The sequence below is a fragment of the Rhinolophus sinicus genome, chromosome 2 (assembly GCF_057876585.1).
Source record: "Rhinolophus sinicus isolate RSI-liver-muscle chromosome 2, RSI-T2T, whole genome shotgun sequence".
Taxonomy (NCBI): Eukaryota; Metazoa; Chordata; class Mammalia; order Chiroptera; family Rhinolophidae; genus Rhinolophus; species Rhinolophus sinicus.
The window spans coordinates 119,056,397-119,073,450 of record NC_142502.1 but is presented as its reverse complement, the minus strand read 5'-3'; the positions used below and the strand labels follow the sequence as shown (position 1 = coordinate 119,073,450).

The window sequence follows — 17,054 nt, the reverse complement described above, 5'->3', positions numbered from 1 at the left end:
CCAAACTGTTTTCCAAGGTACATGTACCATTCCCATTCCTACCAACAACGTATGAAAGTTCCAGTTGTTCCACGTCCTTGTTAACACTTTGTATGTTCAGTCTTTAGTTTTAGCCATTGTAGTGGATATGTAGTGGTATCTCATTATGGTTTAAATTTGCATTTCCCTAATAACTAATAATGTTAAGCATCTCATCATGTCCTTATTTACCATCCATACATGTTCTTCGGTGCAATGTCTATTAAAAGATTTAGTAACTAATATTTGTGTTTTTAATGCACTGTAACTTCTTTTTCTTAAGTGTTGCAATATGAAATAAATTTAGGAAACACAATTCTATGTCCATAAATATCTACTATGGATGTTGGAGATGAAAATTAAATATCATGTTTGGAATCTTTGGACATCTCTGAACACTTCATTCATTTTCAGAATTGACTTGCTTGGACATTAACAGGTTTCCAGATGGGAAGGTGTGCTATGTTTTAAGGAGGTAACTCTGGTAATCAGTTGGCTAATCAGATTGTGTTTCCTTACAAAGTACATAAGAAGGTCTAAATAGCGAGTCTCTTTGTATGTCTTCTTTATTTCTTTTAGACAGAATCAGAAGAGGGTCATTACAAATAGGGCTCAGCTGTTGTGGTCCTGGGGAAATGTAGACTAAAATCTCAAAATGCTCCTTTGGCTGACTGGATATCATCGACTATTTTAGATCATATTAATGCTGGTGGGAAGCAGGAAAACATATATGTGCTCATGTAAGATTTTGAGGCATATAAAATGTCTAACATTGGAAGAGACCCTGGTAGTACCTACCAAAACAGCAAATGCACGTACCTTTTATCTATAAGTTATACTCTATCCTACAAAAACACTCATATTGCATGACGTTATATATATATTTTAAAATATTCAATATAATTGTGTTCAAAATAGAAAAAAAAAGGAAACTACCTAAAGGAAGAGGCATTTATTAAAAAGAATGGGATACACACACACACACACACACACACACACACACACACACGTATATATCCAGAGTATATTGAGTGAAAAAATAAGCTTCATATCATATGAAAACTATTTTATTATTTTGAAATTATATGTATAGAGTGGGGTTCGTACCTTGGGAAGGAGTTCAACAATCATCGAAAAAGGCAATAATTTGCTTGTCAAAATAACCTTTGAAAAACCTTCTAACTACCCATCAAGTGGCCTAAGTATAATTTTGTGTGTGTGTGTGTGTGTATATATATACATGTATATATATATGTATATAAACACATGCACACATATATAAATATATATTTTGTATATATACATATATATGTACACATATATGTGCATTTGTGTGCATAACCCTGTGTATGTATAAATACACTGTTTAAGTACATGTATATATACCATTCAGTGCTTTTGTTTTTATTTCTTCCTCTGAGAGCCTATATTTGAATTCAAGGAAGTGAAGCAAGCCTGTGGCTCAGTGCTGCTGCGAAATTCTCAGTGCCCAGGAGACCATGTGGAGGTGCACATGCCGTCCGGTTAATGCCGGTCACCTCTACCAGGGTGGGGTTGGGGGGAGTTTCCGTTGATACTCAATAGTGTCCTTTGCTGCTCTGACGTGTGTTCTCCCCTGACTTTCCCCTAGGAGGAGCAGGACCTTCTCTTGGCAGCTGCCTACGTTTCTGATGCCCAGTACAACAGAAATGTCCCATTCAAAACATCCCCTCAGGCTATCAGGTAATGCAAGTGTTACATTGTCACGTGGAACCACCTGTCCTTCAGCACTTAGTATTCTTGAGGTCAAACCCAAACTGAGCACATGGTTTCCACACATAGTTAAGGTATGACATAGATTTGGATAAAATCCGATGCTTTTTTTAAAGTACTAGAGCATGGTGCCTCATGTGTAGGGAAGCATTCCACAAATGTATTAAGAAGGGATAAATGAGGAAATGAATAACACCCAGGACAGGAGGCAGGGCATCCAAGTTAACAACGTGTCATCCTTTTCCTCTTAGACATCGGTGTCTTCCAAGAGCTGCCTGTGAAAAGACTTTTTTTTTTTTTTTTTTTTATGATGCCTTTTAATATAATTCATACGTTTGTTCTTTTCATGAGAATTCAGCTTTTTATCTCCCTCAGCCACTAAGGCCAAGAATTTGGCTCAAAATAAGGACAAAACATTTCTAACCATCAGGCCTGAGCACCAGCGCCTTTAAAAGCAGCACATGCCTCCCTCCTGGATGCCGTCCCTCAGGTTAGAGGGACTGTGCCCCCAGGAGGAAAGACAGCGTCACCGTGGGATCTTTCTGAGTCTCCCACGTCGAGATAGGCTATCATGCCCCGCAATTGTAGGTCCCTGTGACTGAGGGTTGGCTCACATCAGGCGCTGATCAGAGTTTTCTAACAGCTCTCTCTTATTGTCACAGCCGCCCCATGAGGAAGGTACTAATCCTAGCTTGGCCCTGTTCAGGGAACGTTCTTTGAGTTACGATAATATTCCGATTTTGTTCTTTAGCCTTTTATAGTGTGAATTCGATTACATGCGGCCCCTTGCTCCCTGGAGTCAAGGGAAATGAGCCTAGAGCCATCGCTGAGTATTTCATTCACCGTTAGTCTTGGGGAGCTGGAGTGCCGTTTAACTCCCATTCCTTGTTTCTAACCACCTCTATTCTTTTCCTCTACAGACTTTACTATTTTTACAACCACTGGACGATGCAAGGAGCCACATACTTCTTCATTTGCGTGGACCTTTCTCTCGCCCTCTTTGAGGAACCCGCATTGTTCCCACTGCCTTTCCTGGTAAGTGTCAGAAACCGGGTGGCTAACCACACCTGTTCATACATCAGTTGGATCCTGTGTCTCTTCCTTTTTTCCCCCCAAATTTCAGTAAATGTGAAATTGGTTTTGTTTTTATTGCTGGGGGCTGGGAGAATTCTGCCTCTTCTCCGAGCTGATGCTTCAATCATGAGGCCGGTAGAATTAGTGGGAGGTTTTTGTCTTCAGTGCACACAGGGATGGATCAGATACACAACTGGTATTTGAGAAGCATACTTATTTAATGGCAGGTAGACAGTGTGGTAACACAGTATGATATGTGACTTCCTGTTTTTGTCACATTTCCATCTTTTTTCATAGTCATAAATCATTGGTGCTTGTAGCTGATCACATGTGATTTTAAGTAATACATCAAATTAACCAACTATTCCAGATGGGTCTAAATAATAAATTGATGCCCTGTTCATGTTAATTCCCGACTCAATACTGCTTTCGCTTCTGAAAGTAGTTGTAACAGAGACCGTATAACTTACAAAGCCTAAAATACTTACTATCAGGTCCTTTAACAGATAAAGTTAATTAATCCCTAGCTTTAAAAAACAGGTTTTCATTATCTTCCATGATTCTGTGAGTAACTGGGCTCAACTGGGCAGACTTTCTCCACACGTGCCATTGGCTGGGCTGGTAGATATGGGGAAGCTCTATATGTCTCTGGAGGTTGGTAGGTTCTGCTGGCTGTCAGCCAGGAGCTCCTGGCTGGAGCTGGGGACCAGCACGTCCTGCGCCCTTCTACACAGCCCCTCCACATGGCTTAGGCTTCTCCCAGTGGGTGGGGGGCCCAAGAAGGAGCATTCCAGGTGCCAGCACCATCAGCCTCTGCTTACATCACACTTGCTGATGTCCCATTTGCCAGAGCCCGTCAACTACCCAAGCCCTAAGTCAACATGGGGGGACACTGCCCTAGTGGGTAGGAACCGGAAATGAGGTTCAGTGGGGGCCACCAAAGTGGTGGTCTGCCACACTTCCATGTGACCAGGAGTCCACAATTAATGAATTGTCTGTATAGAAAAATTTTAGCCCAGTGACTGTCAAAACAAACAGAGTCTGAAGAAGAGCTGTGCATTCCCAGACCTGGGCAGGGTCAGTTCCTCGCCAGCACCAGCCCACCCCGGCCAAGGGCACAATTCCACAGGGTCATCTCCTCAGTCCCTTTCTCTCTTCCTGAGTCCTTACCCCTGTTTATTATTGGTCACTTACCGCTTTGGGCTGCCTGTCTCAGTTTCATAGTGTTCCTTTAGCCAGCATTTGCACTTGAAGTCTCTAAAATCAAATGAGTTATGGAGGTGGGGGTGCTTTGGCCCACATCCAACTTTACCAAGCAAATCTTATTTTGAGGAGCGGTGTCCTGGAATTGCCCCAGGCCCTTTTGCAAGCCTGGCCTTGACAGTGAATCTCTGAGGTTAAAGGATGAAGAGACTGAGAGCTGGAAGGTTGGCAAGGGGCTGCAGCCCACATCGGCGCCTAGGACCCATGAGGGCTAGAGTAGGGCTAAGAGGACTGTGTCGTCTGCTGCTGTCAGGGCCCAGGGCCAGACACTTCCTCCCTGTCCATTAGGGAGTCCACTCCCTGCAGCCCTCACCCCAGACCTTTCTGTCTTCCTAGCCTAAGCCAGGTTGCCCCTTTCCTCAACTCTTTCTACTTTTCCCCTCTTCTCTCCCCATTGATGGAGGAAAGCATCCTCGTTAGGAGGAGTTACTGCCTCCTAACAATCACAGGTAAAGCCTGGGCGGCAGTCTCAGTTTGGAAATCTAGCTGCCCACAGGGAATTTGGAGTCCGTGACCCATAACCTGTGGAGGAGGTGGTCAGGACGTTGCACTGAGTCTCAGTGGCCTCCATTCTCTCCTCTAACCAGCCAAGCAGGGCAGCAGTGGCACTGATGTCTAAGGAATGACCCACCATTTCAAAACACATCTTTGGGGAGTTATTCTTACATTGGAGAGACTGAGCTTCTAGATGTCTGTTCTGAACGTGAACATGGGGTTGAGAGCACAGAAGACTCCTGCCTCTACCATCCCTGTCCTCCCCTTCTCTGAGAAAATGCCTCTGCCTGCTCAATCAGCCCCTCCCAGGAAGCCCTGGGGGTTGGGTCATGGAATTTGTGGCTCAAGGGCAGGTTTCCTTTTAACAGGAAGAAACTATTCCAACCAGCAAAGAATTTTGCTGCAACTTTCAGTAAAATGAAGGGACATCGCTAATTCTCAGGGGTGGCATCCACATGGCATGGGGAGTGTGTGAGAGAACTAAAGCTGAGCCTCCAGTGGCAGGGCACTGTGTTCAGTCTCTGTTTTCTGCATGCAGGTGACCTCGATAGCAGAACTACTCTGTCTGACCGCATTCTTTGGGAGACTTGTACATTTTGCGAATGTCACTCCTCAGATGGTTTTCTGGAAGGATACAAAGAACATCTGCATCATGGTAACCATCGTGGTGAGTGCTTAGTATGGTGCCTTTAAGAGTTTGTGGTCCAAGGCAGACAGTGGAAAGACTCGATGCATTTGACTTGAGTCAAGCATCAATAACAGATGTCAGTACAAACACCATCAGCAGAACTGCTAGCAAACCACAGCTGGAGAGTGAGCTAACAGGGCGAAATGTAACAGTGTGAACATTTGAACATTTGAACTAAGAGCACTTCCAAATGAACAAGAAATAAGGCAGAAACTCCAATGGAAAAATGTGCTGAAAACAGGTGAAGGCAACTCGTAAATGAAGAAATAAATACTGGTAGATATGAAAATAAATGATTAACTTCACTAATTAAGAAATTTATATTAATACAATAATAAAATACCATATGTTTGCCTGTAAAACAATGTTAGCAATGTCTAGAGAAAACAGAACCACTTCTACCCCACTGGAGGGAGGAATAGCTGTCATTCTGGGAGGTGGGTTGGCAGTTCCTTTGAAAACCTTAAATGTGTGTACGCTTGCACCTGGCTTCCATTGGTGGGAACTGATCTTTAGGACAGAAGAATGTGCTCAAAGCGTTAGCCACAAAATTGGTCATGGCTGAGCTGCTCATAATGAAAAACTGGAAACAACACCACTTCCTGACGAAAGATGTGTGTTAGATAAAATGTGGCACATCCACACAGTCCTTTAAAAGGGTGTTAAAGCACATTTGTCTCTTATCAAGGAGAGATGCTTGTTAGCTATTAGGTCAAAAGAGCAGGTTTCAATACAGTTGGATCACATCTTTGTTAAGAAAAAAGGGAAGACCGTTAATACATTCATAGAAGAATTTGGAAAGATATATACTAAACAGTGATGCCAAGTGAGGTGGGATGATGTATTCTGAGATGCTGCTGTAATGAGCAGAAAGGCCACTTCAGTGACCAGCTAAGGGTACTTTATGTAACTGGCATGTCAGCACACAGCCAGCGTGCCTGAACCGTGGTTCTTCCTAATTCACCCAGGGCTCAGTCCCCTCACCTGTGCCCTTTTCACTTGACGTTCTTTTCCTGGGGGGCCATCCATTCTCAGAGCTTCCATGAACACGTAGTTGGTAGGGGTCCCCATGTTGTAGCTGATCCTCATTTCCCCTTGAGTTGCTCTCCTCTCAGTTGCCAAAAGCTGACTAGTCGTTTCCACATCAGTGTTTCAACTCAAGCCCACCCTCTTCCTCCCCACAGCTCCCCTGGCTGTTCTACTTTGTCCTCCATTACCCAGTGCCAAGTCCTCCTCACCAAGCTTCCCCCTCCTGTCTGTCCCCTCAGCCTCCCCACCCCCTCTGGGTGACTCCAGCTTCCTCTGTAGCCCTCTGCTCCCTGTTCTCCCATTTGGCCCATGGCAGTGGTCTCTGATATGGCCGTCACCTGCTCTCTGCCGCATGCCATTCTGCTCCCATGATGTGGTCCAGGCTCCTGCCACCCCTTTCGGGAACTGCTGTGGTCACTTCAACCTCAGATCCCTGATCCAGAGACAGTTTAGATGCCGCTGCTGGATTAGTTCTCCAGAAGCACACCACAGATCCATTTCCTCCCTTGCTCAAAATGTCTGCAAGCCCCGCAGACTGTGAGCGCTGTGGCTCCCTGTCCTGCAAAGGTCTCCCAGGCTTGCGTCACTCCAGCACCCAGCTGCCCACTGCCCACATGCACTGCTGGCTTGCCTCCACTTGCAGCATCTCTTTTGCCTATCCACTGTCTTTTCTTGCCCTTTCTCTAAATATTTGTTTTGATTTCCCTTCACACAGCTGCTGAACCCTCAGAATATTCAGACTCTCTCTCTGTACTTTTCTTATTTTTAGAAATGTCTTCATATTCATTATTTAAAAAGTGATACAAACACACTGGATCTGGAATGGTACCTGCGACTGTAGCTTGGGCTCAGTGCTGCCTGACAGGGAAAGGTGGGGGATGGCACAGGCAGGAAAATGGTAAAAAAGGAAAAGAAAAATAATAGGGAAATCCAAACAATACAGAGTATATAAAACAGAAAAAGGCACCTTACTGTCTTCCTCCCTGGAAAGAATATACTTGTTTCATGGCTATTCCTGTTGCGTGGCCCTCACAAGGCCAGGCTCTGATGCTCATTTTTATCCCCTCAGACTTCCAGCACAGTGGGTAGAATAGGTCGGGCACACAGCACTGGTAACATTTAAATCAGGTCATCATGCCCCCTGCTTCAAATCATCCAACAGCTTCCATTTTCTCACCTGAGAGAAAAGCTACGGTCATTGTCATGGCCAAGGTTCTGTTCCTCTCTTCTGCTCTCTCTGAGGTGGGGCCACCTCAGCCTTGCTCTGCAGAGCCTTCTCCTGGTGCATTACCCCCCTGCCACCCGCCCCGTTCTGCAAGGCCTCATCCCTTGCCCCCTCCTCAGAGGCTCCCCTCAGGCCCTCAGCCCTAGCCCGGGGCTGTAGGCCCCCTGCTGCACAGGGAGCACACTTACCCTAAGTTCTGCTCTCCTTCCTGCAGGAAAATGCGCCCCCTGTGGACTGGCCTGCCAGCACTTCCCTTCAGCATCTTGCTCTCTCTCTCCAGAGCTGGAGCAACTCCCTCACTTAAGAGGCTCTCAGGCCCGGTGTGTGGAGTGAATCTGCCTGCGTCCAAATCCGTCCTGCACCTCTTACCAGGGGGCATCTCCTTCCTGTGCCCCCATCGCTCTGATTTGCAAGCCTTTTTCCAGGCCCTGGGAAAACTTACCTTTTGAGCTTGGTCCCCAAGTCACCTGCCATAGGTCCTTGTCACTTCCTGCTCCCCTCTGCCCTCACCCCCAGGACCCTCTGCTTCCCAGACATGTAGAGACAGCTCCCCCTAGAGTCCCTTTACTGTGTCTTTCTGCCTTGGCTCTTGACCTGTTTGAGTTTTATCTTTGTAAAAGCTGTCTTTGCTTTAAGATTATACCAGGAGCGCCTCCTCCATGAAGCCTCCTCAAGCAACATCACACTGCGTGATCTGCCCATCCCTGCACCCCTGGGACAGTCACACAGTGCCCTCCAGTCAGTGCCAGGGCAGTAGCACTGCCAGCTCTTCCTGTGTCTGTCCCTGCACTGGATCTCACTGCGTCCTCTGTGTTTCACCACCAAAGGGACTGAGCTAACATGTTCTGTGATGGTAGATTATTCTTTTTTACTTATCTTTTTCTAATACACACTGGGTTCTAACTGTCCTCAGTTGATCACAAGCCTGACATTAATCAGGATCAAGGATTTTTTTGTATTCTAGTGTCATGCAGGGACTCAGCTCCCGCTCCCCGCACAAAAATGCAGGACATGGTGAGGCCAAAAAGGAATGCCGATGGAGCCATAGATAGGGGAGTCATACCACGATATTCTCGCTGGTGGCTGGGTTGGAGACACAGGAAGCAGGAGCCACATGATCCACAATCTGCCATCCGCTTTTCTGCCAACCAACGAACCCCTTGCTAACTGCAATCCGCGATTGCTAGCTCAGCCGTGGCAGATATATATCAGTGGTTAATTGGCTAACTGGTTATAGCTGATAGCCAACTAGTCACAGCTGATAGCCATCTACTACTACCTGAGCCAGCACCTTTCCACATGAGGCCGAGAGCCTGCAAAGTGCTCTCTGGGACTCTGTCCCTACACTCCACCCCTCCAGGGTCTCGCCTCACAGTCTACACGACAAGCGTCTCCCATGAGGGGTCCTGGGTCAGGAGCCCAGCTCTCGAGAAAAAATTTCAGTCCAGTTCAAGTAATGTCTCAGGGGGTGTCCCTCGATGTCCACCTACTTTCTGGGCACAGCCAGGGTTTTTCGGGGTATCACTAGACTTTTTGGACACAGCCAAACTTCCTGGGCACAGCCAGACCTCCTGGGCACAGCCAGGGTCCTCAGGGTACCACCAGTCTTTCTGGGCACAGCCAGACCTCCTGGGCACAGCCAGGGTCCTCAGGGTACCACCAGACTTCCTGGGCACAGCCAGACCTCCTGGGCACAGCCAGGGTACTCAGGGCACCCTGCTGGAACAACGATGGCTCACAGCCAAGGTGCTTACATATTCTCAACGGCGGCCGGTCGAGACACAGGAAGTAAACATCCACCTACACCCCAACAAGGGTTCTTCCTGTACCACACACAGTCTTGCTGGTGGCCGAGCAAGACACAGGAAACAAACATCCGCCAGTTCTACTACATGGTGTTACGTTCCCAAGCAAACAGTCAAGCAGTCCATCAAATCAGGGATGGAGGGCAATTCTCCATAGTCCACAGTCATTCTCCAGGGCTGTGCGCTGACCTCACAATGTGTGCCCTCTCTGCAGGGCGAGGGCTCCAAGTCCTCCCCAACCTGGGCGTGAGGGACCTTGACCTCACCTGCATCCTCCACTGAGGACTCAGCAAGCGTTTCCTCCTGGGACTACAAGTCCCGCATCTGGGCTGCCTCACTCCCAGCCCACACGGCCGGAACGACCTTTGCTTTCTCCAGCCCATGCTGGTGGGGGAACCATCTATGTCCTCCCACCCCTCCACGGGGGTCTCTGGCAGTTGCACGGCTCTTTCTATGCTGGTCGGAGAACTGTCCACATCCTCTCCTGCTCCCGGCGCCACTCCTCCTGGTCCTTCTGAGACTGAGTGTTCATACATACAAACTGCTCCACTGCCCTTCCGAGAGCTTTGGCCGGCACGATACCCTGCTGTACCATGTGTCATGCAGGGTCTCTGGTCCCGTTCCCTGCATAAGAATGCAGCATATGGTGAGGTCAAAAAGGAATGCCAATGGAGCCATAGATAGGGGAGTCATACCACACTATAGTCTCGCTGGCAGCTGGGTTGGAGACACAGGAAGCAGGAGCCACACGATCCATAATCTGCCGTCCGCTTCTCTGCCAACCAACCAACACCACTTGCTAATTGCAATCCGCGATTGCTAGCTCAGCCATGGCAGTTATATCAGTGGCTAATTGGCTAACTGGTTACAGCTGACGGCCAACTAGTCACAGCTGACGGCCATCTACTACCTGAGCCAGCAACTTTCCACGTGAGACCGAGAGCCTGGAAACTGCTCTCTGGGGCTCTGTCCCCACATCTAGATGGTCATACCTCTGTCCCTAAGCTAGACAGCCTCTGTCTTATGCGTGAACCTGAAGTAAAGTTAAAGTGAAGCAGGCAGCAGTGTGGGGATGCATTGCAGTGCCACCCACAGCAGGGCTCTGACGTCACACTGCCTGGGTTCCAGTCCCATCTGCCCTTTATTAGCTGTACCACCAGGGCCACAGTGCTCACCCTCTCCGGGCCTCAAGTGTCTCCCTCTAGGAATAATGCCCACGTGATGTGTGTGAAGAGGATAAAGTGGAGTTGTCGTGCGGGGAGACCTGCGGGGTCTCTGCTCCCGCTCCCCATACAAGAACGCAGGATATGGTGAGGCCAAAAAGGAACACCCACGGAGCCATAGGTAGGGGAGTCATACCACTACGGTCTCACTGGAGGCTGGGTTCACTGGACATGCGACCTGCTGTTCGTTTTGTCTGCAACCCACCGACGACTCTCTTTCACTCTCCTCCGCTCTCCTTCGTAGCCGCAGCAGTTATATTAGTGGCTAATGGCTCAATGGCTACAGCTGACGGCCAATCAGCCACAGCTGATGGCCATCTACTACCCGAGCCAGCACCCCTCCACGTGAGGCCGAGAGCCTGTAAACTACTTTCTGGGGCTCTGCCCCCACAGGAGTCATCTGTGGAAGGTGCGTACTATGCTCCATGGCACACAGTAAACATGCAAATGGAGCGGCTACTAATGTTCTACTACAAGGCTGGAATCGTGCTGTGTATGAAACTTGCTGTTTTCCCTGACGTCTGTGACTCTCCTTCTGTGTCAGTGAACAGGCATCCACAAGGTCACTCGCTCTGCCCTGCTGCAGTGCAGGGCTGACATCGCTTTCCTGTGTCTCACAGCTCACCTTGATTGATCTGATTACTTACGGGTCCCTGAAAGCTGCGAACATCCACAGCGTGCGGTGGTCAAGGGCCTTAAGGCCAGTCTTCCTAATTAACTTCCCTGAAAGTCGTCAGGTAAGGATGTGATTACAACTCGCGGGGGCTCGGATTTGCTTTTGCAGAAAGTTAGCTCGTTTCTTGTCAGTGAAATGAAATTTTGTCTTCACAGATCCGAAGGACTTTCCGCAGCATCCGGAACGCTCTGCCCGATATCCTCTACGTCTTCCTCCTGTTCATGTTCAGTGTGCTCATCTTCTCCCTTATGGGCTTGAAGCTCTTTGGGGACAGGTGAGCACGCCGCTCTGGGAGCTTCCGCCTGTGAGGTCTTCCAGGTTGGGGTTCAGCCTGTTGGTAGCAGAATCTGTCACCCTTTGCTATCTTCCTCCTTCAGACACTCCTCGAGTGCTCTTGAAGGGGGAAAAGTGTATCAGAAACCACAACTTCATTTATGTGTGCAGTTTTTCACTTTGTGTTTTTGGTTCCCCTTTAGAGGACTGAAAACCGTGGAAGGATCGCCCTACTTCACGAACATCCTGGAAATAATGTTCGAGCTCTACGTGCTGGTCACCACTGCAAACAGCCCCGATGTCATGTACGTGTCTCCCCAAGTCACTTGCACGGACCTCTGCTACCGAAACATAATTCACTTTGTTAAAAGCACGTGTCTCCTACAGCTGTTTATTCATATTCATTGTAAACATTTTTGAGGAATACAGCATTTTTTCACTAACGATAGCATAGCTTCTCTATTTAAAACTAAATTTAGGTGAATTTTTTATTTTTTAAACTGGAAACAACAGGACACATCACTTGGGATACAACTGTTAAATATTTGAGCTTGCTCTCCCTTCTGCACTTTTCTTGAAGGTGAACATCTGAGCCATCTTTTTAAAGGAATTGTGGCTTGTTCTCCTGAGCAATGGTGTAGTTTCTGGCTAAAAGAAACAGAAAAGAAATGTAGAGATGCATAGGTGTCACCTTCTCACCGAAATGCCAGTTTTGTACACGTGTGGACATTCTAATGTCCTTCTTGCAGGTTTACCTTTTTCACGGTAGGATTATTAAACGGTGCCATGCTGTGTAGACACCTTCTCAGGTCTGCACTGTGGACAGAGCTCTCACTGCAAATGCAATCCCTTCTCGTGCAGTCCTGCCCTCTGGGGGAGGATTAGCACTTCAACTTGTTTTCCTTGTTGCTCACTCTTGGGCCGGGCTCTGGCCAACATGAGCAAGGTCAAGTCCTGGCCCTCCTTGAGTTCTCTTGGACCTGCTCAGACCTGGGCTGCCACATGCAGGTACCCCAATATCCCCTCCTGTAGGAAAGCCAGTCTCTGGCAAAGATGGACTGAGCATGCGTCCCAACTTATGACTTGTCCTGGCATGATTATCGGTGGTGCCCCTTTCATTCACATCGTCTCAATGTGGATAGAAAATTATTGGGCCCTCGAGCACGGCAGCCTGGTGTCCCTGCAGAGCCTTGAGTGTAACCCTGAGCCACCCGTCAGGTTCCCGCTGTAATTCTGGGCGAGTCACTCTCCTTCCTAGGCCTTGATTTTCTCATGGTGAAGGGAGGGAGTGGGATGGGGGATCTCCAAGGTCCTGCCTGCATTGAAAGTCAGCACCTCTATAAGACGCTAAGAATTGCAGAAGGCAGGACTGGAGCGAGCTGTTTACCTGAGGGGTGGTGATGGCTTTGGGGCCCCATTGCATCATATGGGGGAGTGTTAGAGTGAGAGAAGGTTTTCCTGTGCCTCGTTTATCCATGTGGGATGTCACCTCAGCTCAGCCTTTTATGCAGTGTGGACCTATGGTATGAAAAACCATGAAACAATTATTTCCTTCTAGGATGCCTGCCTATGAATTCAACTGGTGGTATTCTCTGTATTTTATAACCTACACCATCATCAACACCTACATCTTCATGTCCGTCTTTCTGGCAGTGGTCTACAATAATTACAGGAAGCACTTGAAGGTAACATGCATGTCAGACAGGGCAGGCACCTGGGCTGGGCATAGTGGCAGGGAGGCTGGCAAGTGCATTTGCTAAATATTTGAAAGTTGTTTTTCTTTTCGCTTTAGTGAATCTGAAGACTTACTCGGTGTCTTGCTCTGTGCTGCTAGGTGGGCGGTTCTTTCCTGGTCTCTGTGATGGGTCTGATAGTGCCCGGGCGCTGTGTGCAATGGCGGGTCCTGGCTTTGCTCCTGCTCTTAACGTCTCACAGAGCTCATGGCTCCTTGAAATGTGTTGTGTAGGATCGGGGATTGTGGGGATTCTCTAGGCTTCCAACTCCTTTTCTCCTGCCAACAGAAGCAGAGCTTTCTTACAGCCACCAGCTTCTGCCCTGGTACCTGCCTGTTTGATTATGTCTGGAAAATTCCTGGAGGTGTTGAGTGGGCAGATTCTCTTGAGTACTTGGGGTGAAGGGTGTTTATTTGCAGCCTGGGATCCCTGGGACACCTTAGCCATCTCACCTGCCCACACGTCCCCCACTTCCACCACAGGCACATATCCCGGGCTGGGTGTTTTCTCATATTGTGAAACTAATTGCACAGACAAGGCTTTCATTAAAGGATGATTTTCCTTAAGGAAAGAAATAGGGTTTGGGCTTTTGATCCTTTGGTTCTTTTCTGAAATTTTCATTGCTTAGGGATGTTCTCACCGAGGGCAAGTGGAAAGTTGAGCGGAACTTAATGTTGGCACTGACGAAAAGCAGGTGGTCGGTCTGAGCCTGAGATTTGGCCCAACTGGCCTATGAAGGGGTCTGGCCTGTGCAGGTCCCAAGAAGTCTACGCACTGTGGGCAACACAGCTACCCTTGACCCCAAGGCCAGGCCTCGCGGAGACCCCGTTCTCTGACTTCCTCCCTCTGCGCAGAAAGAGGCTGCCCCAGAGTCTGGTGTGCCTCTCCTCTCTCACCGATGGGCAGAATTGTTGCTGTGATCCCCCACCCCCAAGGAAGTGTTTCTTTTCATAATCTTCTGCAACGTGGACCAGTCAGCTAACATATCTGAAACACGCCTTATGGCTCAGTATCGCACAGAGTTCTGAGGAGTTAAAGATGATTCAGACACATCCCATGCCCTTTAAGAATTGACAGTCTGGATATTTCATCAACCAAATGATGATGATATGGGATAATGGCCTTACAGGGAACAGTAGAGGTAGGCATCAGGTGACTCATTGTAACCTGAGGACGGCTGTCCAGCCTCTCCTCTTCTGGAAGATTCCAGATGGTGGTCAGGCCAGATGGCAGCTTCTAAAAGGCCCCAGCTGCCCTTCCTGCCTGGGATCTCTTCTTTCTGTACCACTTCTAGCGTGGTTCTACTTCCCCGACTTTTCTCTTCCTTCTTTCTTTCCTGATTTCTTAATGGTGGATCTGTCTCCTCGCTCTCCTGGTCTCCCGCTCTCTCAGCAGCAAAACTGATTGCCTGCCTTTCTGGAATCTCCCCTCCTCCTGGGCAAGCAGAGTGAGACCTGTCTGTCTCTTGTGGCTCTGTATCTCACCACACAGATCACCCTTCACGGGCCACCTCATGTAAGCGTGGTAAGATGAATCTGTTTATGCAGACAGGGCTACCTGTGTAGACCTGGAGCCAAGGGGGACTGTGTACCTTGCTTTTCAGCAGACCCATCACTGACTTCTCTTTGGCACTTCCATTACCTTGAAATGTTTAGGGTAAAGAAAAGAGGCTTTCTGGAATCTTTCTCTTAAAAAACACAATTCTGTTTTTTAAAGAATGAGATTTGCAAACTGGCACACCTGAAACGTTACAAAATGATAGAGGCTTTCAACATCCTGAAAGTCAAGGTGGGCACAGAATTTGTGGTTAAGGAGGCCCAGTGGAAGCGGCTGGCCAAGGTCGTGGTACCAGACATCAGCACATCCCACCTTGAGCTGCTTTTGAGAATCTCCGACGAGGGACAGAAGGGGCACGTGGGTAAGGAGCTGGGGCCTCTCATATTCCTCTTCCCTGTGCATTCACCTACGGGGGCTTCTAAAGTATTGGCTAGAACAGCAGTCCTGGTTTTTAATTTTCTTAAATTATCAAATAGAAATGTATACTGATCTCCCTGCTGGCAACTGTGCAGTGGAATTAGAGTCCTCACTGTGTTCTGACACAGTTAGGTGTATTTTTGTTGTCCTCATTTGTCAGTATGGAAACAGGGAATCAAAGGGGGTAAGTAGTTTGCTTTGAGTCCACTCAGCTGCAGAGTGGTACTACAGGCCATCTGACTCTGAGGTCTGTGTTTTTTTTATCGCTGTGCTAAACTGCCCCCAATTCTGATAGTCACTTAGTGGGGAATTTTGGTGACTTTAACAATGACCATGAAGACCAGAGCAATGTGGAAAGATACATGGTGAGTAAAATATGCCCCAAGCTGTAGAATACCCTCACATCTCACCAGTTTCAAGAAACATCTAGATGGAAACACACCAGAATGGAATGATAGCTTTGATCAGATGGTGAGAGATAAGTAATGGTAAGTTAAAATAAGACAAGACTCTCAAAGTAGCCCAGCAGAGCCACAGGTTTGATTTGGACTCCATGCATCTGTGGGAAGAAGGAGATGACAGTGATTCTCTGGAACTTACATGAGAAGTCAATCCAGTGTCCAGAGAAACAAGAAACATGTACAGCAAGACCCTATCAGAGGGGTGGTGCCACCATCTCCCAGTGAGTTTTGGATCCAGGATGGAAGAAGGCTTTGTCCACTGGAGTCAGCAGGATTGGACGGGTGCCTCTCAGGGAGTCCCAAGTGTGTCACCTTAGCCACCCAGCTCGATGCTGTGGTACCAAGTGTCTGGTCAGGAGGCCAGCCTTCTCAAAACTGGACAATTGACCTCTGTGCCCTTGTTAGGGATGGGCAGTGATGTGCTGTACCATCCAGAATGTCAGGATTAGGGTTCTGCTGATGTGGGGAGGGCGACAGTGCCTCACTGGGCAGCAGTGTTTCTCAAGCTCTGAGCAGGAGCTTTTTAATTTCCAGTCTGTCTCAGACCCATGCTTTGGTAAAATACAGCACAAGTGAATAACCAGAAAAATGAAGTGGAAAAAAGGTATAAAATACAAGACCCAATGTTTCATTTTTAGGGTCAGCAGACATGAAGTGATCTGTCAATTTCTCTACATGTTTCTAAATTTTCATAACTTACCTTGTAGAGGGTGGGTCCAGAAGGACAAAACCAGCATTGGCTCAGGGACCAACCTTTATGGAGCACTGATCTGGCACTTAGAGGAGAGGATCCGTATTTATGCCCCCTTGGATCTCCCACTTCAAGAACCAGGGTGGTGTGGCCAGCCATATCAGTCCAGTCTCTAAACTTCGGCTGCTGTGTTTTCAAGAATTTTCTTTTAATGATTTACCTTCTCTGCTGCTTCTAGATGACTGGGAATCTGCAGGACTTTACAAACTTGCTTTGCAGTTCCTTCTGTAAAGTGAATTCCTGGATCACTAGTAAAACGTGAGATGTTCCAAACCCAGGGACAGAGGCTTTTAGGAGTCTTTGTCAGGCACGGTGAGGGCTTTACACACAGGTATCTCCTACTCACCTAGAGAAGTGACACCTGGTCACTAGGACATACTCACATGAACAACGTGTCTGTTTATAAGGTCAGTGTAACTATAGACATGTATTTCCCAAGTTGGGAGGATGAACTGCTTTCCTTGTCTTGACAGCTTCTCTCAAGTTCTGGGCTTCACGTGGGACTTTTACTGTACTCTTTAGTGCATAGGATAAACATGGAGCATAGCCAGCACCTCTCCTGGCACCCCTGTTTATTCAGGTGTACCATTCCATGAATTATGTGAGCAAGAGGA

The 17,054-nt window shown here is 47.8% G+C and overlaps 1 protein-coding gene across 1 annotated transcript in view; it reads left to right on the top strand.

Moving 5' to 3' along the window:
• The window catches only part of LOC109458224 (two pore channel protein 2-like), a 52,261-nt gene that overhangs the window by 14,687 nt on the left and 20,520 nt on the right, over positions 1–17,054 (top strand). The window contains exons 2-9 of the mRNA XM_019751678.3: positions 1,649–1,740; positions 2,691–2,805; positions 5,141–5,269; positions 11,193–11,309; positions 11,404–11,522; positions 11,725–11,826; positions 13,080–13,206; positions 14,971–15,172. Of these exons, the coding sequence (XP_019607237.3) occupies positions 1,649–1,740; positions 2,691–2,805; positions 5,141–5,269; positions 11,193–11,309; positions 11,404–11,522; positions 11,725–11,826; positions 13,080–13,206; positions 14,971–15,172 (1,003 nt within the window). The remainder of the gene's footprint in view (positions 1–1,648; positions 1,741–2,690; positions 2,806–5,140; positions 5,270–11,192; positions 11,310–11,403; positions 11,523–11,724; positions 11,827–13,079; positions 13,207–14,970; positions 15,173–17,054) is intronic.